Below are 26,037 nucleotides of genomic sequence, written 5' to 3'. Positions count from 1 at the left end.
CCTCACCAGTGAGAAGGTTCACTTTGCTGCCAAACCTCTTCCCTGCTCACAGTGCAGTGCTGGAGAATGACCTGTACTCTCCCTGAAGGAATACAGAGGGTATTTCTTAGGCAGAGTTGGCCACCTAGAGCTCAGAGATACTAGAGAAGGAAAATTTACTGCACTTAGAGCTCTTTTCAGTCTGTTGCCAAATACTACCCTTGAGTTGCAGCAAAACTGTAGTTAAAGCTTAATGTTTCCCATGATCCACAGTGGACTTTTCTTTCCTGTACAGAAAGTCTCTTATGTTCTCTTCTGCAGAATTGGCCCTTAAACTGGGATATCTTCATAGTTCCATGAAGTGCGTATTTGAGTACAAAACCCAAAAACAGTGCTGCTTTTCTAACCCTGATTTTTCTCTCTTGAAAATATAATAAATCAGATCAAGTTTGAATTTTTCTTTTTTTTACAAAAAAGAAGTGTACAAACTGAGAGTAGCTCCAAATACCAAAATACTAAAATACACCCCCAGAGACTTCTAACTGCCTCTGCTTTTCCTGGTTGGATGAGCTGTGTGATGCAGCCTTTGCCCATGTCATGTGTATTTCCACTTACTGTTGGAAAATAAAGCCCAAGTAATACCAGGAGTAATAAATGAGAATGTATATTTGCAAGGTTTTAACAAATTATTAAACAAGTACACCGATATTTGCTGAATACAGCAACAGTACTGTTTTGAGAAGCATTTCAATATAATCTTGAATACATCCAGTATGAACCTTATTTCCAACTAGTTTCATGTGGATGTAGTTTTAGTTTGGGGGTTTTTTTTGTGTGTGACAAAACACACACACAGTGTGTCTGTCCAGGTTAATAGTTTGAAGTGTCCTGTTTAGACCTTCCTTTACCTCCTGCCTAAAGGGACTGGTAGGAAACCTTCTGTAGAATGACTTACCATGTTACCTTCTTTAGCCTCCTTAGCTCAGGTAATGCCTAAGCCCGTGTCTGTTGAGGACAGCAGGGGTGTTTCCTGATTTCCATGATTAATGGATCAAACCTTCCCACCTACGTTCATACAAGTCTTGTGCTGGAGTGTAGCTTCATTTGTTACTGCTGTCTTTGCTCTTCTTTGTCCACCCTAGCCAGAAGATAGTTGCAAAATAATTGCAGCTTTTCTAGTTGTCTATTTTGGAAGGTTTCACACCGACAAAACCAAATAATTAGTGGAGCTGTAAGCATGTAAGGATAGTTTCATATTTTGAGGGTTTCTAGTCAAGTGACAGCTGTCATGTCCTTTCCACAAAGATATCTGAGAAGCCATACATATAAACCGTAACTGTGTGATATCATGACAGATCACTGTGATTATTTTTTAAGGCAATCTTTAAATGCGTAGTATCTGAAAATTCTAAGACATCATTAGTGAATGTGCAATGAACATTAAGTGAAGTAGCAATCAAACAAATGTAGGCATCAAAACCCAGTTGTTTCTTATTTTTTCGTCTCCAAAATACAGTGCTTAAATTTGGACTGTATTTTAGGTAAGTCACCTAAGAAATTTTACTGGGTTTAAGTTAATCTGGCTATCTAATCAGAGGAAAGTAATTTTTCTTCTCCATTTCTTGCCTGGAATGTGCTGCCATTTAATTTGGGGTCTTCAGAATGATAGTATACATCCTATTGCAGTTTCTTAACCATTTGTGGTCAGCTTTTTCAGTCTTCTGTGTTGCATCAGATAAGGTAGCTCCATGTTTGCACTGATGATGACAAGAACTGTGAAATCCAAGGCACATCTGTGCTGCTTGGTGGTTCTAGTCCATTTTGAAATTACATCTGTCTCCATAGGGTTCAGCTGTGTGGCACTTAGGGACTGTGTTCCCTTAGTCCCTAATAACAAGCCCATGTGGAGACCAGTAAATCTTGAAAACAGGGCTGGAGTAGAAGAGGTAATGACATGCTGAAGTGTTTAGGGGTAGGGAATCTAACATTGGAACTTTCACCTGCACCATCTCAAGCCCAAGCGCTTCCTGGGCCATTTCCGTTTCTTTGGTTCACTAGTTACTACATAGAACATCTGACATCCCAGTGATACTTCTGAGATATATTTTTCAGAGTGTTTTTGAGGCAAGCCCAATGACTAGAAATGCAAAAAGCACAAAATCACCATTGGTAATGGGAGAATGATATGAAATAATTGACCAGATAAAGAGAAATTGTATGCTTCTAAAGGTCTGAAGTTTTTCCATTTAGGTTTACCAACTCTACATTTAAAATTCTTCATGGCTGTGGAGGACTATGCCCTTTATAAAATAAAAATATGAATGAGTTGTCAGTGCTGTACCTCTACGTTGCTAACTGGAAATGGTTTGGTGTTTTTTGTTAGCACAGAAAGAGAACGTGCTCTGATCTGCCGAGGTATTTTGGTGACATGAGTCAGAACAGAGTAGCATTTTCAGCTATATTAAATGTGTGCCTAAGTGCTTTACTGGATTGGGGCCATATTGTGCAGCATCTTACAGGATTAAGCCCAAGATGCTGGGCAGAGCTGAAGAGGTGATGGCAGCTCTGCACAAGCATGGGAACCCCTCCACAGGGGGAATTCTCTGAGGAACAGCATATCACTTGTATGGAGACTGTACCATGCTGAGAGTCAGGTCACCAGAGAGTTCCAATTCTAGAACTGACTTAGAAAGTAGGAGTGTTGGTTAGGCCCAGCATAGTCAGCCATCAGAAAAGCTAAAATAGCATTGAGATGTTGGATGTGTCAAATATTTGGACAGTAGTTAGATATTTCCTGATTTTCCATTGTGGTTTTAAAATGTTTTATACCAATTACTCAACAAATCAGTTTAAATGTGTAATCACACCTGTAGATTTGTGTCATATAAACTGTTAAACCTATTAAACCTCAGGAATGTGGAATGTTGTAACATTTACTTATCCAAAGCCCACATTCAACCCAGTTTCTCTGAATATCATGGACTCCTTGTATATCAACACAAAGAAACCAGAGCTTGAAAGCTTTCATAATTATACTATTAAATCTTAAGATTTCCTACCCCTTGCTTGATATAATAATCAACAAGCAAGCACCCCAATTAATTTTGCTTCTGCAAGCACACCAATTAATTTTGAACATAAATCTCAATACACTTTCCCACTATCCCATTAATTACTTCTTTGGTAAAAGAGCTGATCTGTTGTCACTCATTTGAGTTAGTATAAAAGGAAAATCTTCAAGGAATTAAGTTCAAATTTACCCATTTTCTGTAAAGAAGTATTTCCTTCTATCTCTTGTTTGACAAACACTCTGTAAAAATTCACATTTGTTCACACTTTGTATTAACACACACACACTTTCCCAAAAACTTGAACATCACAAATAAGCTCTGCAATAAATGATGCTAATAAGTGCCAGATCTATTTATTTTACAAATTAGGAGGAGCAGTTTGATTTTAAAGCATGATCTTTGATAGCTAAGGACTATATACTTAGAATATATATTTCTTCTATGTACATTGAACTAGAAGGCAAAAAAAACCCATTACCCACTCATAGTACTGTTCATTACAGCAAATGGAAGGCTCTGCTGCAAGATATTATTCAATCTTTTAAGAAATAGCATATATAATTTTTTATCTAAGGTGAAAAAGCAGTAAGTAGCATTTGTTAGCAATTTTTAAAACTTAACGTTCCAAGTACAAAGTTGCCACATTTAAGTTGATCTACACATTGCAAAGTTTAATCCATCTGTTTCAGTGAGCAATTGGTATCATTAGGCATGAATTATTTTAGTCAACAAATGTTACTGGAGCAACGTAGTATTGTTTTTCTTATTGAACTTGAATAAGCAGCTAAAGACTTCTCACTTGCTCTCTTGGCTTGTCACCAGAAACAGACCATTACAATGAGTTTTAAGTACCAGCACAAGGCTCAAAGCTAATGAATAATAAAGAAATGTGCATGTTGTTCTTTGTCACCAAGTGTTACCAAATCCCTCCTGATACCTATACGGGGAGGAATGGTTTTCTCTGGCCTCACTTGCATATACTGAGTGTAAATGATTTTAACCTGGAACGAAAATGACATTTCAGCCAATATTGATCCCTAATGCCTATGTCAAGCCTCGGGCTGTGGCAGAGCAGAGGCTCCACAGAGGTCTGTGGGGTGTGGGCCCAGCAGCATCAGCCATGGGGATGATGGGGATGTTCCTAGGAGCCGTGAGCCCTGACTGCTGCCAGTGTCTGCCTTGAGCACTGCAGGACTTCAGACACACTCCACTTACTGTTTGATTGTAATGGGGCAGGATTTCAGCTGGATAAAATACCTTGGACTGCAGAAATGGAAAAATAAATTAATTTGTAAAAAATTATACTCTACATGAGGACTTCCTTCCAGATCTGTATCCTGCATATAGATTTGTCTTCAGATTTACATGTTGTACAGCTCAACTTCACCTTTTTAGGAGTGGGCTCTATTTTAATGATTTAGAAAAATGAGATTCCTCTGAGGTCTGTTCAGAGAGGACTGGCTGTTGTGCTTCTGATGTGATTGACAAGTGGGTCACCTCTGATGGACGAGTGCAGTGGTCACTGGTGATGTTTTATGCATAAGAACACAATCATACTAATGACATACTTTGCTGCTATCAGGCTTCCTTAGTTCTCAGACACTGCATTCTTATGACTTGATTTATTCTGGTCCAGCTTGGATTATATGCTTTACCTTATCTTGTACCTGAAATGGTTTAATGCCCATCAGCACTGCTAGAATGTTACTTTATTATTACTTTTGGTGTACATCCATGCAAATTTGTAAATGTTTCTCTACAAACTTTGGTTAGTTTTACTGAATTCTAGTTGTTTGTGTTTTTTTCTCTTTACTTAGGTTAGTGTTCCAGATGACCATAATGCTACTGCAGGCAGAAGTGTAAATAAGCAGGTATTTGAAGGTTTAACAACAGGACTTCTGAGGGTAACTGCTGTGATTTTCAGATGTCTAATCTCCAGCTTCCCAGATGGAAACAACCACTCTACGGCACTGAAGATACTACAGGAAGTAAAAAGTAAATCCTCACAAGTGGAAGCCTTCAGCAGCAGAGTCCAAGACCTAATCAGGTTTAAAAAAAATAATGAAATGTTTCTAAGTATTCTTTATGAGAGGGAAAGCAAATTGCATTGATTAAAGAGAGGAACAAACTGCTTTAACTCGTAATGCAGTAAAAGCAGTGTGTGGGTAGTCAAGAAGACTATTGAAATACTATATTCTCAATCAAAAATGTGCTTCAAAAAACCGCAGACACAGAAATACAGAAACACAAGAATCTTTTATTTTGGACTTGTTTTTTTGTGTCCTTTCCATTAATTTTCTCTCCTGATTATCTAGGAGCCAGCTTCCATATTTTTATTATTTTCTCTCAGTTCTCTATGCCAACTGTGTGTGCCCATTGCATGTGGTCTCTCATATCATATGTGTATTCATATAAGCTTGTCATAAAATACACACTTCCTATTATAAAGATCACCCAGTCATTCCTATAATCTGATCTTACCATGTAGCTGCATTTTAATAGCTGAGCCTGAACATAAATAGTTATTAGTGTGTCTTCAGCCCTCTGAAGAAATGAAATTCTTCTTTATATGCTACTGAAAATGTGTCACAGTGAGCCTTCAGACTTTTCAAAGTTTGGTGTGATGCTGATAGAGACAAAGAGGACAGCTGGAGGAGGAAAGCAAAACAAATAGTTGTCATAGATACCAGTGACCTCTAAACTTTCATGTTCTCATGTAACTCTCCTTCTCCCCAAACAGGTTTTGATAGAGTGTGAAATTTCAGGATGTTGTATTCTGCCCATTTATGAATGGGAGGGTGGGAGGTCTGTGCTGAGCAGACATCTGACACTGACTGGGCCAAGCACAGGCATACCCTCAAGATAAGGAGAGACATGAGAATCCAACCAGGTCCCTCACCTGAGGCACTTTAGGGGATCTGGTTATAAATGGGGAATGAAAGGCATGATGACAAGGTAATAGTGCAATTAGGAAAAAAAGAGAGAGGGCATTTTAAACCAGTCAAAAACAGACAAATTCTGTCATTAATGAGAATCTTTCACCTTCAGGTCATTGTATTGTATGTCATGGGGAGTTGATTAAGTGAGAATTTTAGGAAGATGGGGAAAGAAAGAGGAGCACTGAAATTTTTTTTTTCTGTTAGGGACTGTTAGACCTGATGCATAAACACCAATTACCTATGTGCTGTCTGGGTATCAAAAGGGTAGCCAGGTTATTTCAGCTGTACTCCTGTGGGTAAAAGAAGATAGAGGCAATAGATTAGAGAGCTTTGACATTCCAGTTGTCTGTATGCTCAATTCCTCAAGGAAAGGAGTGCTCTATGCATCTTCTTCTTGTCTCTGGATGCCAGTGAAGAATAGTCCCAGCAGGCTGAAAGCTCATCCATTTCCCCTCTGCCAGAGAGCAGCTGCTTTGTACTCAGGTGTGGGTGTAAAGGAGGGGGACAGTGCACACAGTTTGCAGGTGTCATTCACACTGTAGAGATGCTCCTAGGGAAGAGAATATCGGTGATAAAGGTTGTGCCTTTTTGTGAGTCACCATCTATCAGTATTAGCTCTATTTTATTTAGTTCTTCCTCTCCCCTCCTATTTCTCAGAGCTATTTCCAGCACTCAGCATTTCTCTGTGACTGTGATGTATCTAACACACAGCTATGTTCCTGGAATTATTCCACTAATGCAGGAGAACTTGTTTATCACCTGCATGATCAAATAGATTGCTTAGATCAAAATCTGCAAGAAACTTAATGCTGGTAACCTTTCATGTTGCAAAATAGAACAGACAAATTTACCTGCACAATGAGTGTGCAATTAATAACCTTTGTGCGTCTTTAAGTGTTTTTAACTGCTGTACTTCAGCAACTTTTAAAATCTTGCATGCCGCAGTTCGACTTCTAGCTTTATATCCAGTGTAATTTTATTCTTAATTCCTTCACTTCTTCCAAAAACTTTGTGTCAGTAGGTTGGATGTTGACAGAAGGTCTCACTTCTAACCCTGAAGAGAAATCTGTCTTTGAGCAACAACAGTGTCTGAAAAGGACGAGGTTTTCTTCCCTAATGTCAAAACCCGCTGTTTTTTCAAAATCAGACAAAACTGTAGGACATGTTGTGAGGGAATAGTTATTTTTAATAAATAGTTGTACAGCTTTGTGAGAAGCATTATCTAATCAATAGTTTTTATTTACTAGAATCAATATTATTTAATAATATTCCCTGCTGAGTCAAATCAGGGTGGTCTAGACATGATGTAAACTTAGAGCCAATGGTGTTCCCTTTTCAAGGAGCCTCTAAGAGCCATCTCTGCCAACTGGACTTGAGGAGCAAGTAGAGCAGCTGGTAGGACAGTGATCTTCAGACAGTCGGTGTAGGAACAGTGGATCATTTGTTGGTGTCTGAAGGCAATTGCTTTCTCATGTCTTTTAAGTGAGGTGGAGGCACAGGATTAAGCAGCAGTTCTTCTGATTTTGACAAGAGGTTTCTCCCACTTCGTAAGAGTGGAGGAAAATACGAAGAAAATTAGAGGGCAGAGAAAGGGAGCTGATTGCAGTGGGACGTTTGTGCCCATGAAGAGAGTTGATCTCACCTAAGTCAGCAGAATATGGTGGTTGAGATGGGCTGAAGTCTGAGAAGCTGGATGTTTGTGGTAGAAAAGGAAAGTAGGGGAAGTGAGGTGATATCAGCAAAGTGACATGGAAAAAATATATCTGTGCACAGTTTAAGTGGAGTTGGTAATGATCAAAGTATGAGAGAACCTATTGTGGACAGAGGGATCTTGGTACAAGGGTGAAGAGCAGATTTTTTGGCATAGGTTTCCAAGCTATTAAAGTTCAAAGAAGGAACTTCAGCAGTTGTGATCTGAGGGTCAGCAATGATGATCTGGTCAACCCTAGTAAAAAAGGAGTTTTCAGTTAAAAAAAAAAAAAGTCACTACATGATTTTCTCTATATTGAATATAGTCCTGAGGAGTCCTGAGGAGATTTTTTGATCTCGATCTTTCTATACTGATGGTAGAATGTTGTTCACATTCTATTAGTCCCTGAGAGGTTGCATATGTATTTATAAGAGGGGAACAAAGCCCAACAATTGGGCAGTGGTTGCTATGATGTATGTATTGCAGTAAAACATTATCTGGGTAACATCATTGTCTTCTGGAATTAGTGTGTTCTACAGAGTTTACCTCTTCATGCTAAAAAGAAGTTGTACTGTTCCAGAACTATCAAAATTATTACAAATCATTAACTACGGCAAGATTCCATTGTCCTTCTAGCAGTGTGCTAAAATAAACATTTACACTCATCTTTCTTGTACAGTATAATACAAATTATCTTACAACAGACAGATCTCTTAACAAAAACTACTGATAGCCACAGAGAGCCAGATCTGAAGTTACTGTAATTGGAATTGTTTTATTGAACCCTTTCAGAAAGAATATTTAAGTAATCACAACCTGCTTTTTCAGTGGTTTGATAGCAGAGAAGCAAAAATTACTTCTTCCACTGGTGTGGAACTATTTTGTAATACACTTTTCCTCTCTTTATAGTTACGTGGTGAACATAGGATTGGTGGACAAGCTGTGTTGCTGTTTCCTGTCTGTTCAAGGCCCTGTTGATGAGAACCCCAAAATAGCAAGTTTTCTACAGAATGCCACGGCAGTGTTGTATGGAATTTGCCAGCTGTGTTTTGCTGTCAATGGAAGGTGGGTGCACTTGGTCTGTCAGCTCAGAACATGTTGGTCAGGCAGTGGCATCCTGCTGAGGCTGCCAACCAGAACTAGCCCACTGTGGGACACACAGGAATAGCTGGGAAAGCAGCAGTGCAGGAGACCCACTCTGCTCACCCTCTCACCAGCAAACTGTAATTAGTTACCTGCACCGAGGCTTGATTATTTTCAGTTATTTATCAGAATTGCAAACTTCACCTCCTTTACTCATCATTCCACACAGGGTTTTATCAATGATCGTTTTAAGTGTCCAGTCCCAAGGACTTCAAGAGGTATTTTATTACCAGCTAAAATAAACTCTTAATTGATTTGTCTCTAGAGCAGCCTAATTCAGCTCTTGTTCTTTAAAATACCACCATCAGTAAGGGAGTTCTGTTTTCTATAAAGAAAGCTATTACTAGATTTGTCAGGGAAATTTCTAATGCAAAATGCTTATTGTTGTAACCTAACCAAGGTTGTGGGAAGTGTGCATGAGGCAAGTGCCTGCCAGCAAATCTGGACTTCTGTGGTCTACAGTAGGACAGCCTGACACTCATGTGAGTCAGAATTTCAGAGCTTTGGGCTGCACTTACTAGAACCTACCACCGTTACTGTTACACATTTCAGGAAAAATCAAGTCTGGCAGAACTTTACAATGCATTCCTGAAGGGTAAAATGATGCTAGGGTTGAAAAACTAGAGCTAACAAAATATAGGATAAGAAACAAAGCTGTAGGTAAGAGCTGTTGCTGGTAGCCAGGGACACAGACACATGGAAAAAGAACTGCAAGAAATATGAGCCCAAAGAGACCATCCCAACTTACTGAAATTTCCTTTTCTGAAAGCTGCCAACTTGGCATTTTAAATTGCAGGAGAGCACTGCCAGAAGTCAAATACTCACTAAATAAAATAATAAAAAAATCACCCTTCTGTTAGTGGAATACTAGTTCTAGCTCAGAGTGAGTAATACAATATTTGCAATTTCTGTTGCAGGCACGCACTTCACCAAAATATTAGAGATCTTTGCACCCCAAAATAGTACAGCACTGCACAAGTACATCCTTCAAGAACATCTGTTCTTTGTAGCAGCAGAATAATTTTGGAGGGTTGAGTGTTTTTCTTCCCAGTTACACCAAGAAGTATCTGATCCCACCACCTCCATGAACAGCAACACTTTGGATTTTCTCCAAAGGTGCTGGTTGTTCATGATTTCCAGGTTAGATTGTTCATTTGAGCATGAAAAGAAATGAGAGGAATGAACTTGGAGATTTCAAAACTGTTGTCTTTCAGATCAAAAGCTTTGATGTAACTGATTAGAAGGGCAGTTTAAATCACGTCTTTCATCACCTGAGCCTACTCTCATTTAAGCAGTGAATGCAGAGTGTAATTCTGTCATGTTATAGAAGTCCTCAGTGTTCGAGGTGATTTAAATGGAAAAAGGTACTGCCAAACAGAGATTAAGGTGGCAGAAACAGAGCTCAAATTTATTGAATTCTTAAATATGTCACACTACAGTAATACATGATGTGCGATACCTGATCTGCAGCACAAAAGGTGGCCCCTCTGTGAGAAATACAGATGCCTCTTTCATTCCTGGTAAATGCTGGTAGGAGGCAATGCAGCCTTTGCAGTCAGCTTTCTCATTCTCCAGCTCAGTTGATACATGCTTGAGCACCAAACCCCTCTGTACTCCCAGTCACCAACCACTCTGATCAGTAAACTTCTGAAGTTGTTACTGAAATTTGAAAAGCCCACTCAGTATTACAAGTGCTCTGACACTGTAGCATGAAAAGAAGTTTTGCCAAATTAATGGCAGGCTTTCACCATTGTTGCAAGAGCAATTTTGAAATGTTCTTTTGGTATATCCTCCTATATATGATGGTTCCAGGTTGGAAACTACTTTATGCTCCTTGATGGTAATGGGGGGATGGGGACACAAAATTAATCTGATTTTTTGGGTAGAACTTTTTCAGTCTGTTATCTGTCATGTAAAAAGTTGTCATTCCATATGAAATTCCTGAGAGTACTTTCACAGAGTGCTGTCTGTTCTGCATACAGATCTCGGCATGCAGCATTGAGTAGCATGGTGGGAAGCTGACACAGGACAGTAAATATTGGGTGGAGGACCAGGACCACCTCAGGGCTCAAACCAGCTGAGCACAACAATGAAATCCATTATGAGCTGTGGGATCCTTCTCCTGTGCCTTCAGACCCCAGCAGGTTGTTAGGAACTGTACTGCAACTGTAATCTGCCATATCCCCAGAGGGCCAGAAATTATTGTTTAAATAGTTATTGTTTAAAACTCAAGTTTTAAACAATTAAAAGATCCTGTCCTGTGGATACAAAGTGCATTGGGCCATTTCTGGAGCTCTGAGGTAGGAAGAGCTGTCAATCTAGACTTTACAGTCTTCCTCAAAAGCACATGTCATAAAACTCCCAAATTCAGCAGAATATTTCTAAACCAAGCTCTGAATTGATACCCAGTGTGTATTTGGACAGTTACTTCATGGAAAACAATTCTGTAGGCAGTGAAGAGATCTCAGTCAAGTCCCTCTGCATGTACCTCTATGTCAGGCAAGGTGTCACAACAATAATGATTATTAGAGAATAGCCTCAAGTAACTTTTATATATATATATATATATAAATCAACATTATGTATTAAATGAGGTCTATGGTTGATATAATGTAGATAGTAAAATTTTAAGGCATGAGTGAAGAGACTTCTTTTACTACTCTGGTAGACTTGTGGAAAAAAAAGAGTCCAAAATCATGGAGTTAGATACAGTAAAGAAAAGTCTTACTAATGTAGAAACATAAATTGGAGGATTTTCAATTTTAAAATCATAAAATGTTATTGAAATAAGGGAATCTATTCTGATCATATGTTATAAACATCCTATTATAAGAGAGGGATTTTCTTTCCATTAATGATCAAGGTCTTTAAAGAAGGTTTAACTTTGATATTGATCCTACTTTTCAAATTATCATTTTTGATACTGGCTAATAAATGCTTGATTGATTCTTTTAATTGAAATTTTGCTGTGGATGGAATAGGACATTTTCCAAACACTGTGGAATACATATAAAAGATCAATTGTTGAAAACCTTAATAATTTGTTACCCTGTTTCAAGCTTGTTTTGATACTTTATCCTCTTCTGTTACACAGTGAGAATTATTGCGGGTGACTTGAGACCTCCAACTGGAAGTCCCATTTTTCTGATGCTGTATTGCGTCTATAGCTAGCAGTGGAGATGAGAGCTCCTTCCTCCCTGATGATTTGAAAAAAAAGGTGTATGGGAGCTGAAAACAGGGCATTGTCCCTTATTGTACATAGTGAGAAATCATAAAATGCAGCACGTCTGAATATTGAGCTCTCTCTGCTGAACAGATGAACCTGACATTTGATACTTAGGCTTGAAAATTGTGGCCCTGGTAATGCTTAACTGGTTTTTGCTCACCATTAAGAGTAACAGTAGCCAGAACTGAAAACAGAGACATTTTTTATTAACCTGAAATAAAGCAAAATATTAGATACATTTTATATGGAATAACAGTGGCTCGTGTGGCCATATAAATCTCTTGAAATTTGTGTCAAATTCCAGATGTCCAGTAGCAATGTTCAAGATGATAGCCCTGTTTTCCAGAGTATATTATTGTAAATATGAGCGATACAAGGCCTATTTTGGGCCCTCAGGTCCTGACTACACATATGGAATGTGCTTGGCTTGTACCCACAGGACAGAAAACAATGAGCAGGCTTGGAATGCAAGGAGCATTAATAAAGGTATGGCCCTGCTGCCCCAGCTCAGCCTTCCCTAAAAGCAGGAGGGAAGACTAAGTAAGAATCTCCATGTCAGGTCCTTCATCAGCATAGCAAAGGTTTTGTTTATGTTCCTATCTTTTCCTGTATTGCCCAGTGTTCATCAAGTCTGGATCCCTTTTTTCCTGTTTCTCTGGAAGTAAAATTGCTGTCCTAGAGGTTTAGTTAGTGCTCTATGGAGGGCTAGAGTTAATGCCTTGTTTCACTTTTGCCCATGAGTATGAATGAATAAATTCATGCTAACACAGAGTTAATGCAAAGAGCAGGAGGAAACCAAGGGCAGTACTGCAGTGTAAGGGTCAGTCACTAAGGCAGAATGTCCTCCCCAGGAGCAGTAGAGTGGAGAGCAATAACAGATACAGGGAGGATAGTGCATTGTGCATAAGGGCAATATTGCAAATAATAGTCTCTCAAATCATGTGGGTTCTTGGGATACCAGGTGTTTAAAAATTTTGCTGTTTTCTCAATTTAGGAAATCCCTTCAAGCTTCCTTGTTATCCCAGGAAAATACAGTGTCAGAGCAGTGCAGTAACTAAGTTGTTGCTGTTACATGTTATCTCAAACCAGTGGTGGAATATATATAAATGTGTGTCAGCAGCTGATGAAGTTGTGGGTTACAAGCTGCACTGGATGAAAGCTGCAGATGCAGGGTCTGATCCAGGGAAACAGAGCCTGTCATGTCACAGATCCACAAGGAAGTGGGCTGGTCTGTTCTTAGTTTTATTACAGTAATTAAGATAATGTCTGTTTTGGCTGCTGGATGGTGAATCAGCTGCAAGTCTGTCTGAACCTTGGTTGTGCTTCTCACCACTTCCAAGGGACAGCAGCTCCAGCAAGTACTGTAAACTAACTCCAATTTGTGTCTGAAATTACTGAAAGGTTTCACTTCATCGCTTCTGTGCAGCACTGCAGTCCCTGGCTTGACAGTGTGAATTGTAGCAAGGTCTGACAGGTGCTAAATTCTTCTTTGCTCTTCTTTTATTATTATTTTGCCACTTTATTTTGACATCTCTTTCTAAATAAAGTAATTTAGAAGCAAAAAGTACTGATGATAGTTTTTAAATCCTAATAATAAAAAACCCCAACAGATTATATTCTAAGCCTCTTGGAAACTCATGTTTCTATTTCACTCCATGTTTTTAATCAGGAGTATATATTTCAAATATACAAACATTATAATGTATATACCCTTAGAGAGGCTTGTCGGCTTGTTAGCTCAGCCTGGTTTTAAAACAATATATTTTCAGATATAAACAGTTTGCTCATATTGAAGCTTGGAGAAATTGTAGTTTTATACTGTTCTGCAGAGTATGCTGTTTCTTATCAAGCTGTATTGAAGTCCAGTTTTTAATAAATAGTGGTGTATTTTAAGCAATGAAGTACCACTGTTTAGTATCTTTCTTTCCTGTGATGGTTAGATCACATTTTTAAATTCTTAAACCCTTTTACCCTTTTTGTAAGTCATAGACCACATACCAACTCCTGAGACCCCATGATGGCCAAGCTGAAAATCACAGTGGCAACCCATAATGAAAATTCTGTGCATTTCATTAAACCTTTTTCTGGCTTTTTTAAGATCCTGCAGGTTGTTTGACTGTAATGTAAATATTTGTCTGTTTTTCTGTGTTTATATTTAACACATAATTACAGAGACTGGTAAAGTTTGAAAGCCTGTTTATTTTCCCAGCTATATCAGCCAGTGTCAAAAATCCAGGGAGTCTTGCTTCCCTTCAGGGATTAATTGAAGGGGTTTCATCCATGGTGACTATTTTACTTTTGCAGCTGTTGCAGACTTAGACTTTCTTTAAATAGTGAATTATGTGGACATGCAGCTATAGGAATCTCATCTCTTAACTTCAGTTATGTAAAGTCTGGATTTCTGCTGTGACATTGTCATCTTAAATTATGAAGGTTTTTAAGGGTTTTTGCTTCAGTCTGTTCCAACAGCACTGAATTTTCATTTGGCTTACTTTTTGAAGTGAACTAAAAATCTGCTAACTGTATAAAATCCAGTGTTGTGCAGACTTGACAAAAATCACTCAGAGCAGTAGATGCAGAGGTTCATGCTTTATTTTCCATCATCTCATACAGACTTTTTTCTGTTTTAAAGCCCACAGCAAGTATAAATAACTTCTTTTACCTTCTTACTGTAAACATTTAGGCTTAAAGTGATGTAACCAATACTTCAACTCAACAGGAGCCAGTGGCCTGTTCATATACATATTAACTGTAGTACAGGCAACATCCAAAATAAATTATTTCTGGAAGTTCCTTCAATCCATCAAATCTAGAAGACAGATTTTTAATTTCTATTTAACAGTTTTGTTCTGTAGTACAACTTCAAAATTTTTTGGTTTTTCTGTGAAAAAACTAATGCTTTCATTTAGAGTTGTTTTACAATTGACTTTTTAATGTACATTTTGATTCATTTTCTGCTCCAGAGCAGCACAAAATGGTAAAAGGATTTCATCCAGCAATGTAAGCTTTCTCATATGGAATTGTTTAAAAATAATGATGGAGTGAGAGTTGAAAGCAATCTAACTTTAACCTTTGGTAAAATTGGTCAATCTTCTCATTGCACAGAGCCAGAAGAAATTCTGTGAGTATCATATGCAGTAATTAATTTGGGGTTATCATTTGACTGTGAGTGTACTTTTCTGTTCTGTACTGCTGAAAAAGCTAAGACTGAAATTAGGAAATACTAGTTGGCAAGAGGAGCTGTGCTTTCATGTGATCCTGTGGCAATAAACGTTCTAGTTAGTCAAGTGTAACTAAGTGATGGTTAGCACATTTTGGCTACTGCATCCTGCAAAATAAATCCTTGGACATCAGAAGGCATTTTGAAGTGAGGAGTACTGGGGTGTCCAGAGACACACAAAGCAGAGCTGTGCACATGGTGGTCCCAGAGCTGTCAGCTCTCCCTCGTCTCGCAGCCATCCAGTTCGTGCCTCCCTTGCAGCCAGGTTGATGTGCCAACAGGACTTGGAACTTTGCAGCAGGGATCTGCTTAAAGGCACAGCTGGCAAGGCCAGGTGATGGCTCAGGAAGTGTCTCTGCTCACTCTGTTCACACACACTCACTTAAAGACCACAGAGCTTCAAAATGAAGATTTGGGACATGGATTCCAGGCAGAGGGAGAGGAAAGCCATGCCATAAATTGTGCAGTGTAGCCCCACCCAAACACACTTAAAACTCTAGTATTTTTTCGGTTTTTTTATTCTTTATGGAGTAAATCTTAGGGTCTTAAGGAAAACAGACACAACTATGTTGTTTTTGTTCTTACTGTGTTTTACTAAAGGTCTGATTCTTCTCTCAGAGACTTGTGGCCTACTTACGCAGTCTGGAGTGTTTTTCGTACAGCACAGGTATTCCTGAGGTAGGACTGGGACGTTGATCCTGGAGGTAGCAGCAGAGGGTACAGTACTGAATAGCTTTTTTAGTAGCATTGAATATTCAGAGACTTTAAATAGAAGTAACTCAGAAATGATACCCATAAATGCTAATTTCAGATGAGATCACTCCTTACATGATCTGAGCAACTGCTTTGTAAAGATGTGAGGGGACAGTGGTGGAAACAGATGGGTGCCAGTTGAGCAAGTTGTTTTCAGCCCAAATACTGTCCTGCCATATTCACCTGAGCTCAGGGCTCCTCTGGGACTCGGGGGATGCCGGTTCATTATCCTGCTCTGCTTGTTTCTCTCCCTTTGGTCCAAGGAAGCGGTGAAGCTGTTAACAAATAAATTCTCATGGACAGACGTTGGTTCGGGTGAGGTGGTGGTTTCTTACCTGCTTTATTTGCTTCACTAGGAAAAGTGAAAATGACAGAACAAGGCAATGATTGCCAAAACTTGGTAGTTGCTGAGCTCGTGGTTTGGTTTCTCTGTTGAAGACATCTGTCTGTAATCGTAAAAAGCAGGATTTGTCAGCCTGCCTAGGATCTGTGTTGGAAATGTCACTGGAGCCAGTGTTTGTAACAGAGGGATGCAGGGTGCTCCTGATACAGATACAGAAGTGATTATTGAGGGCTGTTCTAGTCAAGGGAAAGCTCCTTACTGGTTCTGCTCAACAGGAGTATTCTGAGCCCTCTGAGTTTTTGCTGTCTTAAACTGAGGTCTTCTGATTTACAGATTATTTTAGAAAATGGTTCTGGCTGTCACTCCCGTTTCCTTTGCTTTAAATGGTTACAAAAGGGAAAAATACCCTCATTTAAATTGTCCTTTTATAACGTTTGCTCATATAATCTGTCATATTTTCCTTTAATTATAAAAAGGAATAATATATACACTCAATCTTTGTAGTCTCTTTCGATATTGATACTTCCTTTTTTTTTTTTTAAAGATGGAAACATAGTGGATGAGGTAAAAACCAGACCTTGATGTAGCTTATTTTCATTGTTACTGTTCGCTGTATTTTATTATTTTAGTGTTTCCTTTGATTACCAGTATTGACCAAATGTGTTTCCAAAATGAAATTCAGGTAATTTATGTGATGGGTTTGAATTAGAACTCAGAGAATATAAAACTTGCTGTATTATTTTGGGGCTTGACTTTGTACTTGCCTACCCTCCACACGTTATTTAGCCTCCAGGGTGGTGATATTCTGAGTCTTCCTTAGTAGTTGTCCTGCATCATCTTCTGGATTGTTAATAATGTGAAAAAACATGAGTAGTACAAATCTTGGAGGGATTATGTTAAGTGCTTTTGAAAGTCTGGATGTGAGAATGGAAAGGGCAGTCCTGAGTTATTTGCCTGTCTGTGCTGATATCCTAGATAACCAAAAACGTTCTCCATTATTTTATGTGCGTACCTAAAAGATGGCAAAGAAACCCAATTTCTGTGTGCAAGAGCTGTGCTGGTTTTGTACTTATTTGTGCTTTGCTGCCCTACTGCAGTGTCCCATAACAGCATCTGACTGAAGTAAGAAGTAGTGTGTTTTCCTACTGCTGCACCACTTCATTCTTAAATTCCTGCAGAACCATTTGATTAAGGTCATCTGTTCCCAGTAACTTATTTCACTACTTAGGTAGGCAGTTTGTTCCAGTGCCTGCAGCCCATCACTGCGGCAGGAGAGGCTCCAGGGAGTTCTCCCACTGCTGCTGGCTGCTATTGCAAGCAGGAAAGGTTGAGAGCAGGCTACTGACCTGAGGGCATGGAGCCCCTACATGCTTCCAAAGTGCCCCCAGACTTCATGCTGGTATCAAGAGCTCGGGCACCAAGATATGAAGCAAGATCTTGAACAATACAGCTGCACTGCAATTAAAGAGAGCATTAGACGGTGCCCTAATTACTGAAATTCTGGAAATGCTGTGGTTTCCTGGCACATTAGGCATCAGGTTTTCCCTTGTTCTCAGTTCACTGTTTCTCTGACATTTGGCTTTCTGGACGCGCTGCCTCCCAGGCGAGCGTTCCCGCCGAGCGCTGCTCCCCTCTCAGCCGGCTCAATGTTTCTTTGGCAGATCCTGGAACATATTTGACAATGCACGTCAGGACCCCACAGGACTAACAGCAGCTCTTCAGGCCACGGATCTGGTTGGAGTCCTGCACATGCTGTACTGTGTTCTTTTCCATGGCACCATCTCAGATCCAAACACAGCCAGTCCTAAAGACAGCTATGCCGCCAACACAGTCCAGGTTGCCATTCAGAGTTTACGTTTCTTCAATAGTTTTGCTGTTCTTGACCTGCCTGCCTTCCAGGTAACAGATGTTTTAAAACTTTTTGTAGTGGGAAAATGTTAATTATTGATTATATCTTTGGACTGAGTTTTGTCTTTAAGATCTTAGTTATTGAAGGAATTTTCAATTTCAATTAACTGTTAGGTTTCGTGCATAAAATTTGTAACTGTTGTTATATCTACCATATAGCTGTGGCTGATGAATTTAACCAAAAAGTGAAAATTTAGAATACATTACATGCTGAATCCAATCCATTATGTCTTCTAACTTCTTTTTTACTCTTCTGTCATAATGCTTTTTATGTTTAATAAGCCCGAAAAGTGTAAAAAGAAAAATCTTAGTCAAAAGCACAAAAGAACTTTTCTTAAGTGAAAGGATTTGCTTGTATCATAACCACATTTTACATTTTCCAGTGCTTTCAGGGGCCGCTTGCGTTAAGATTGTGCAGCTGAAACTGATACCATTTTTTTTACCAAGTAAAATTTTGTTGACCAAAAATTGGAAATGCAAGTTTTCATAATTTCTATTAAAGAAAAAAATCCAAAATACTGCATTTTGAGTCCTGAGAAGGACTGCTTACCTTTGTCTGTGAACAGAGTTCAAGTGTAAATGAATCATTTTTGCCACACGAATACTGGTATATTTCTCAGGTAAGTTGGTGAAGTTGTATTGTTAATATAAAACACCTGCCAGAAAGCATTGCTTTGGAAACATGTTTAGTAGCATCAGTCTTACACAATTCAACTGAACAAGTTTCTTTTTCATTTAATGTGTAATTTGTATATGTTGTACCACACTCTTCATCTGAAATGCATTAAACTCAGCGAGAGCTTTTCACAAGTGAAGAATTTAGTGTGGCTCCTTCAGTTCATGTTTCTTGCCTTGGATTTTCAGTGCATTTGGTACTAATCTGTAACAACAGCAGCGAATTCTGTGTACAGCAGTGTTCATCTGTATGGCTGCAGCTGCAGGACCCAGTCCAGCCTGGGTCTCTTTACAGGGACAGAAGCAGGATATTTATTGGAGTTTCATTGCACACACTACTGACTCCCATTTTTTTCTGTAAGTCAAAGTGGTTCCCTCCTACACGTCATTCAGCACCTCTTGGTTTGAGACTTGGTTTAATAGGTTGTTGTAGGTATAACAGGTGTATGCCAGAGTCAGGCTTGAACTGGGACAGGTACAGCTTGCAGGGGAGCTATAGCAAATCACACTGGCTGGAGGGCTGCTCCCTGATATCCCAAAAAAACACTGTTATCCTTAAAACACCATCTTCTGCTTACCCTGTCTGTATTTATCCCTCTGCCAACACCATTATATCTCAGCATTTATAATAAACAGTCAGCATTAACTTCCAAATCCCATGGTCTGTGTTAGTTTGTTCTACCTAAAATGGTGCAAGTTAGTAATTATTGCATGAAGAGTGGCCAAAACCCCACCAGTGTGAATTACTTCCCTCAGTTCATCAACATTGGGCTCTGCTCAGGAGGTATCCACTCAGCTGTTTGCTGAATTGTAGGCATCGTGTTGTTTGTGATGGACAGGCACCCTGGGGTAGCCTCAGCAACTCTCCCTTTCAGTGCATTAATGTGATTTGTTTCTGTAATGTTAAAAATAACATACACCTGAGGCAGTTTGCTGGACATTCTGACCCTGTGGGCCATAGCAGGCTGGCAGACAGCAAAAGGAAAAGCCTCATTTATGTACTGTGTGATCATTATCTCTAAGGAATAGTTTTATCACAAATTAGTAGGACTATAGAGTAGGGGGTTCTGATTAACAGAAGAGGTCTGGTATTCTCGAGTTTGTATTAGCACAGATGGCTCATGGGTATATATTTCATTTAATTTGACAGTCTAAACAATTGAAAGATGGTAGTGAGGAACAGCACAGGGTCCTGAGCTGATACTAATTCTGGCTAAAAAGGAAGCATAGTTTCCTTGAAAAATTAGTTTAACTTTTATACACAAACTCAGGTGCCCTTTGACCTGTTGTTATCAGGGAAGGTTAAACCCAGAGTGCTGGGTCACAGCATGCATGGACAACACTAATTAAATAAGGATGGACCTGAGAACATGGCATTTACATGACATAAAGCAGTAAATGGTGGCTGTATTGGGCATTAAATTTTGAAAATATACTGCCTTACCAGAATGCTTGAAGTTCAAGATCGAAAGCTGAGCCTGGTTTCATTGTCAAGGATTCTACTTTGGCTGGGTATATTTGGAGTTCAGTAAGACTAAACTATGCCACAGCCTGGGATTTATGTGTATGTACTTACCACAGGCTACAAGGTAGAAAATGAAGAAAACTCTGAAATGAAAGAGATTTTCTCGGGCTTGCATTGCTGTTTCATTAGAGTTAGGAGACTGTCATGTTCATTCCTTGTGCTTTCGTTTTCCCCTTTGACCCTGTGTCGCTCTGTCTGCTTGACATGTTTATTAAATAGAGGCTGTAGGCTGCACAGATAAAATCTAATTCTGAATCCCCACGTTACAGCAATTTGCCTACTTTTAAAAAACATCCCAAGAAGCTTTGCAGCTGAGTGTTCTCTCCTTTTGGATGTTTCTAACTTTTTTTAATGTTTGAAAAGCCATTATTTGTTATTAATCATTGTATTCTGTTCAGAGCATGAGTTATTAATGAGAAATGCATTTTGCTCTGTTGCAGAAATGAAGATGGTTTGGTTTCTTTTGCTTATTTCTAAGAAATATTATTAAGTTTTCCTGGATCATGTAATGTATGCCAAATGAAATGGTCAACCTAATGCTATACTGAATGTCAAATAAGCAGAATCCAGTTTTTCCTGTGTTCCTTGAAAATTTGAATTTATTCTTGCTTCTTTGGCTTTTAATGTTATATTCCAGTTGTGAACTATAGGTGGCTAAAAAGAAAAAAGAGATTCTGGACTTTCACAACAAAGAACATAGCCTGTACTTTGCAAAAAAAACCCAGAAGGGTGCAGTTGATGTGTATGTAATTCACACAAGTTCTAGAACGTACTGCTAGAGTGTAATTTCTGTTTCTTGGCCTTTTTTTCAGTCGATTGTGGGAGCTGAAGGACTGTCCCTGGCCTTCAGGCACATTATCAGCTCCCTGCTATGGTACTGCTCCCAGCATACCTGTGAAGGATTGCTACACGAAGTCATTATTTGTGTGGGCTACTTCACTGTAAACAACACAGATAACCAGGTAAGGCAAATGGAAAATGGGATCAGAAGTTATCAAGGGCACATTTAGTCATGGATCCCTCCAGAAAACTAATCCCCTCAGCACTGGTTTTGAAGCACTTGGAATTCCTGTGAGCACAAACGGATGTGTTTGCAAAAGAGAAACCGAAGTTGTGTCTTAAGACAAAGACATTAATTTTGTGTGACCTTAAGCAAACTCCCTGTTCTTACGCTGCCATTGCATTGATTTTAACTGGCCTTGCTCCCTGCCAAGGTATACTTAGCAACTGATATTTTTAATTCTAAGTTAGCTTCGTGTCAGCTTGATCAGATGGTTGTGGTACCCAAGTTAAACTTTTTTAAAGCCAATTAAACTACTCTCCCATGAAGACTTGTCCTTGGATGCCAGTGTAGCTATCTCCCTGCTTGCCGAGTGCTCGTTTAAGTTTAAGCCATTCTTCTCCATGAATCTTTTTAGTAATAAACCAAATGCCCTGTCCAACAAACAGTGAACATTCCCCTTTAGCTTCCTTGATTGTTGTCCACTTTTACCACTGGACTTTGTGATCTCTCTTACTGGCTTATAAAATAACACAGACACAAAACTCAAAAAATATTTCAAATATATTAATCTTAAAAATCTCCCAGTTTCCTCAGCTTATATGTAACATCTCAGGGTGTATTGGGTTGGGCAGGGCAGGGGTTGGCACTGGCTCTTCAAATATGTGAACCTAACTCTGAATGTGTAGGTACTGCATTACGGTGCCCACAGGTTGGATATGATTCAGTTGAATGCTGCATTTTGTGAGGGTACTCACTGTGTTCTCTCTCTGTACTTGTACCACCTGGTTCCCTGTTTTGCTCAACTTTTGGGATAGGGCTTCAGGCTAGGAGCTCAGTGCCCTCAGTTCAGCTAATGAGCAGGAGGAGGAAGTGTTACACTTTGTCAGCAAAGGTTTGAGAAAAGCTGCTTAATAACATTCTGACAGATATTGCCTGTAATTGAAGCATTGTAATATCTTAAAGCTGACAATGCTGTCACAAGAATTATATAGTTATATAGTGATGTTTCTGTGGCATTGGCTACAGCTGGAGGGAGGATCTTGCAGCCTCCCTACCCTGTGTGACCAAATCCCAGTCAGGATCTGGAGCTGCCTGTTGGCAGCACATCAGTATGGTCATTTTTAAACCCTGTGTGATGGTGCTGCCATTTTGAGTCCCATTGCTGCCCAACAAGTCGTGCTGGCTCCCAGAAGTGCCAGCAAACCATGTTGTCTGCTCTCTGCAGTTTAAAAATTTCTGTTCTGGCATACAAGTACAAACATACAAAGAGATGTGATTCATTGCATGGAGGACTTGGCACTGCAGTCGTGCCAGGAATAGTGCAGAAGAGGGATTTCCTTCAGCAGTGCCAGCCTGCAGTGCTGTCGGTGCTGGTGCCCAGGAGCAAGGTCCGGCCGTGGTGAGCAGGCACCAGGCCATGGCAGTGGCTTTGGGGCTCCACGGGCCCCCAAGATACTGAGGGGGGAGCCTTTGTCTGGGGGCTGTGATTCCCAGATGAGTGTTTGGCAAGGTCCTGGAGTCTTCAGCATGTGCTCGTGGGGCTGAAGGTGGCTTCTGCAGCTTTCAGGGTCAGGTTTAGGGCTTCAATCAGACAGCCACAGTATGTCAGTCCTTTTTGTAACCTAAGGCTCTCTTCTAGGGTGGTTTGCTGTGGAGGTACTGTCTCAGATGTCATGACGTGCTTAACTTTTTATGTAATTTCTAACATTCCTCATTAATATGTTTTTAACCAAGGAAGAGGCATTTTGGTTTGGCTTTTTTGTTTAAAAAAGCATTTTGAAAAACTGAAGCCTTCCTCACTCAAGTACTTGAAAAATACAGGGAAGGTTTTTTTGTGGAAGGAAGTAATTTTTCTTTCACTACCAGGCAAAGCAGTACGACTTGCTTACGGCCATTATTTTAAGGTGCTCTTTGTGTTGTGACTTCCACTAAAGACAGGCTGCCTTTCATGAAGAGGGAAGTGCTTTCTATTCATTCAGTTATGGCTTAATTTTTTATTATGTTAAGAGGTTCCAATTTTTTCTTTCGTTGTTGATCATCTGGGGAGTCCTACTAAAAATAAAAAATTGGTCTCACAGTGAAAGTTTTCAAATAGTAGGCTTGAAGTCCTGGCAAGTACAGTGTAATAAAAATAGATACACTAGACTTGAGCTATGAAAACAGATTTCCATAAAGCCAGATAGCTCTATTTAGTATTTGAACCAAGTTCAGCTTAGTCAATAACTGATGTATTTCAAGGCAGATTCAGGTCTTTCTTGCAGTCAAATGTACATTTGTTTGGAAATGTTTGCAGTTTAAAGTTTTGCTTTCTAAATTCGTATTTCTTATTACAAACCAAGATATGTTTTCATTCCTTTCAATACTCAAAACAAAAAAGGACAAACAGTTGTTTGGAGTTTTCTGTGTCCTCTTCGTGGTTTTTTTGTCTATCCTCATCAACAGATAAATATCCAAAGCAGCATACTGGAGTAAGGAAAAAAGGCATTAATTATTTAAAAAAACAAGAAAAACTCCCCAAAAAACCAGTTCCCCAGTTTGGAGAATAGATAGATTTCTAAAATGGAAGTTTTACAGCCTGTCAACCTCAACATTGACCTGTAGTAGTAGTACTGTGATTTAAGTAAGTGAACTACTACCACTATGCAGTCAAAATCATAAGAGGGCAATTTCCTAAATATTTCAAATTCATAGAACAAAATCTTCCAAGAGCATCATATGCCAGTCATTTAATATAATACAGATTTGACTTCATTTATTACACTGTCTGTAAAAGTTTTTATATTTAGTTGAGTAGCAAATTAAAAAGGAAAAAGGAAAGTGCTTTTCTCTTGTATAGCTCGGAGATTCAGGTTTCCCTGCAGCTTCCAGGAGCCCTGAACCAGAGGGGCCCTCGCCATGGGTCCCACACGCAGAGGCACTGCCTGGGCTCCCACTTGGTGTTTCCACCACGCCTGGCTCTTGGTCCAGGCCCAAGTGATTCTGTCAAGGAGCAGTGAGGACAATGGATTCCTAAGGAGCACATTCCTGAGTGTTTTGATAGTGTTTGCTCTGTTTATTTTAAAAAGACTGTGATTTTGCTGACTCTGCCCACATATAATATATTAGTAATATTCCTTTCCTTCATTCCTATTTTTTTTAACATTCACAAAGCTTTTCCAAGGCAGCTGCTGTCACTGAAGAAATAAATCAGTTATGAAAGTGAAAATTTCAAAAAGCAAGGAGTGTTTCTTTAATATTTGAAATGCCCCAACGCCAGTGGTGAGGCCTGAGCTGCCCTGTCTGTTTTGTATCGGCACGTGAACTTGTGTTTACTACAGAGCCAGACAGCCCCTGGTTCACAGACCAGCTCAGCTTTATTAGGCATCTGCTCCTCAGGAAGTATGAGCGAGGAAAAGGGATTCTCTTTTTCTGGCCACCATTTAATCTACTGCCATACAAAAACAGGTCCCATGATACCAAGAATAGACATGTGAAGCTAAACCGTGTAATAAAAATAATGTCCGATCTTTCAATAGCCAACCCTACTGTATCAGACTGTAGAATTACAGTTTCTAATTAAAATGTTCTTGTTAATTAAAAGTATCCTTCTATTTCATTACATTTTTATTCCCTTTCATTGTTTGATTTAATTAGTATAATGAATATAATTAGCATGTGCTGTCAACTCACCTTATTTGCATATTATATTGGATAATTGAATGTGGTCCTGTAATTAAATTAACAGGAGTGACAGATGATTTGGTTTCTTTCACGTTGCTGTATTGGGAATAGAAATCTTTCCATATTCATTGCAGTTAGGGAGTATTTTTCATCTGAAAAGTCCTCACAAATCAGATCCTCAGACTCAGGATCTTGCTGACAGGCTCCAGAAGTAGTTTCATTGTTCATTTGCATTGCTATGCCTTTATTTAAATAAAAACAGCTTTTGTTCTCCCAGTCTTTGGTACACACTGTATGTAGAGTGCTCTAGAAGAATCCCACTAACTTTAAGGATTTGTAAGATACAAACTGTATATTTCTAGAAGATACCATTGCTAGATTGCAAAACAAAATCGCTGCTGAAAGAGTTAGGAGAAAGTGTGTGCAGCTTTTCAGAACTTTGTTATAAAATTAGGGCTTCTAGATAGAAGTTAAAAGTTCTCTCAGAAGTTCTTTAAAAATTTCTATACACACTATGTGTCCTTGAAGGAACAATTTCATTCGCAAAAGTCTTCCAGCTGTGTAAGTCTAACTTAATTCTCTGTCCAAACCTTCTATCCCCAGACATTCGCATCCGTAACAAGGTATGTTATTATAAACTCAAAATAATTGAAATATTAATACCTAATAATCCATGTGTTGAAAATAGAAGCACATGGAATTAGATTTAATAGTATCAGTCACCTACTAGAAATTTCTCCTTGCTATATAGGTGTGGAAACTTTCTTGCAAAACATGTTTCAGGCATCCCAGATAGCTCCAGGTAAAAGAGTAAGGAGCAGTAAGATAACAGGGTATTTTGGGAGGGAATTTCTCCCATGTTAAATATGTAAAATGTCACACAGCGGTATCACAGGTACAAA

The 26,037-nt window shown here is 39.1% G+C and overlaps 1 protein-coding gene across 2 annotated transcripts in view; it reads left to right on the top strand.

The window, feature by feature from the left end:
• Nucleotides 1–26,037, top strand: part of SCAPER (S-phase cyclin A associated protein in the ER) — a 136,340-nt gene that overhangs the window by 95,065 nt on the left and 15,238 nt on the right. For both annotated transcript variants that reach the window (XM_048317987.1, XM_048317988.1), the window contains exons 26-29: nt 4,868–5,097; nt 8,589–8,744; nt 18,026–18,263; nt 21,285–21,434. In XM_048317987.1, coding sequence (XP_048173944.1) covers nt 4,868–5,097; nt 8,589–8,744; nt 18,026–18,263; nt 21,285–21,434 — 774 coding nt within the window. The remainder of the gene's footprint in view (nt 1–4,867; nt 5,098–8,588; nt 8,745–18,025; nt 18,264–21,284; nt 21,435–26,037) is intronic.

This window comes from Corvus hawaiiensis, chromosome 13 (genome assembly GCF_020740725.1).
Source record: "Corvus hawaiiensis isolate bCorHaw1 chromosome 13, bCorHaw1.pri.cur, whole genome shotgun sequence".
Classification (NCBI taxonomy): Eukaryota; Metazoa; Chordata; class Aves; order Passeriformes; family Corvidae; genus Corvus; species Corvus hawaiiensis.
The sequence above is the reverse complement of the archived record's forward strand: the minus strand, read 5'-3'. Positions and strand labels throughout refer to the sequence as shown.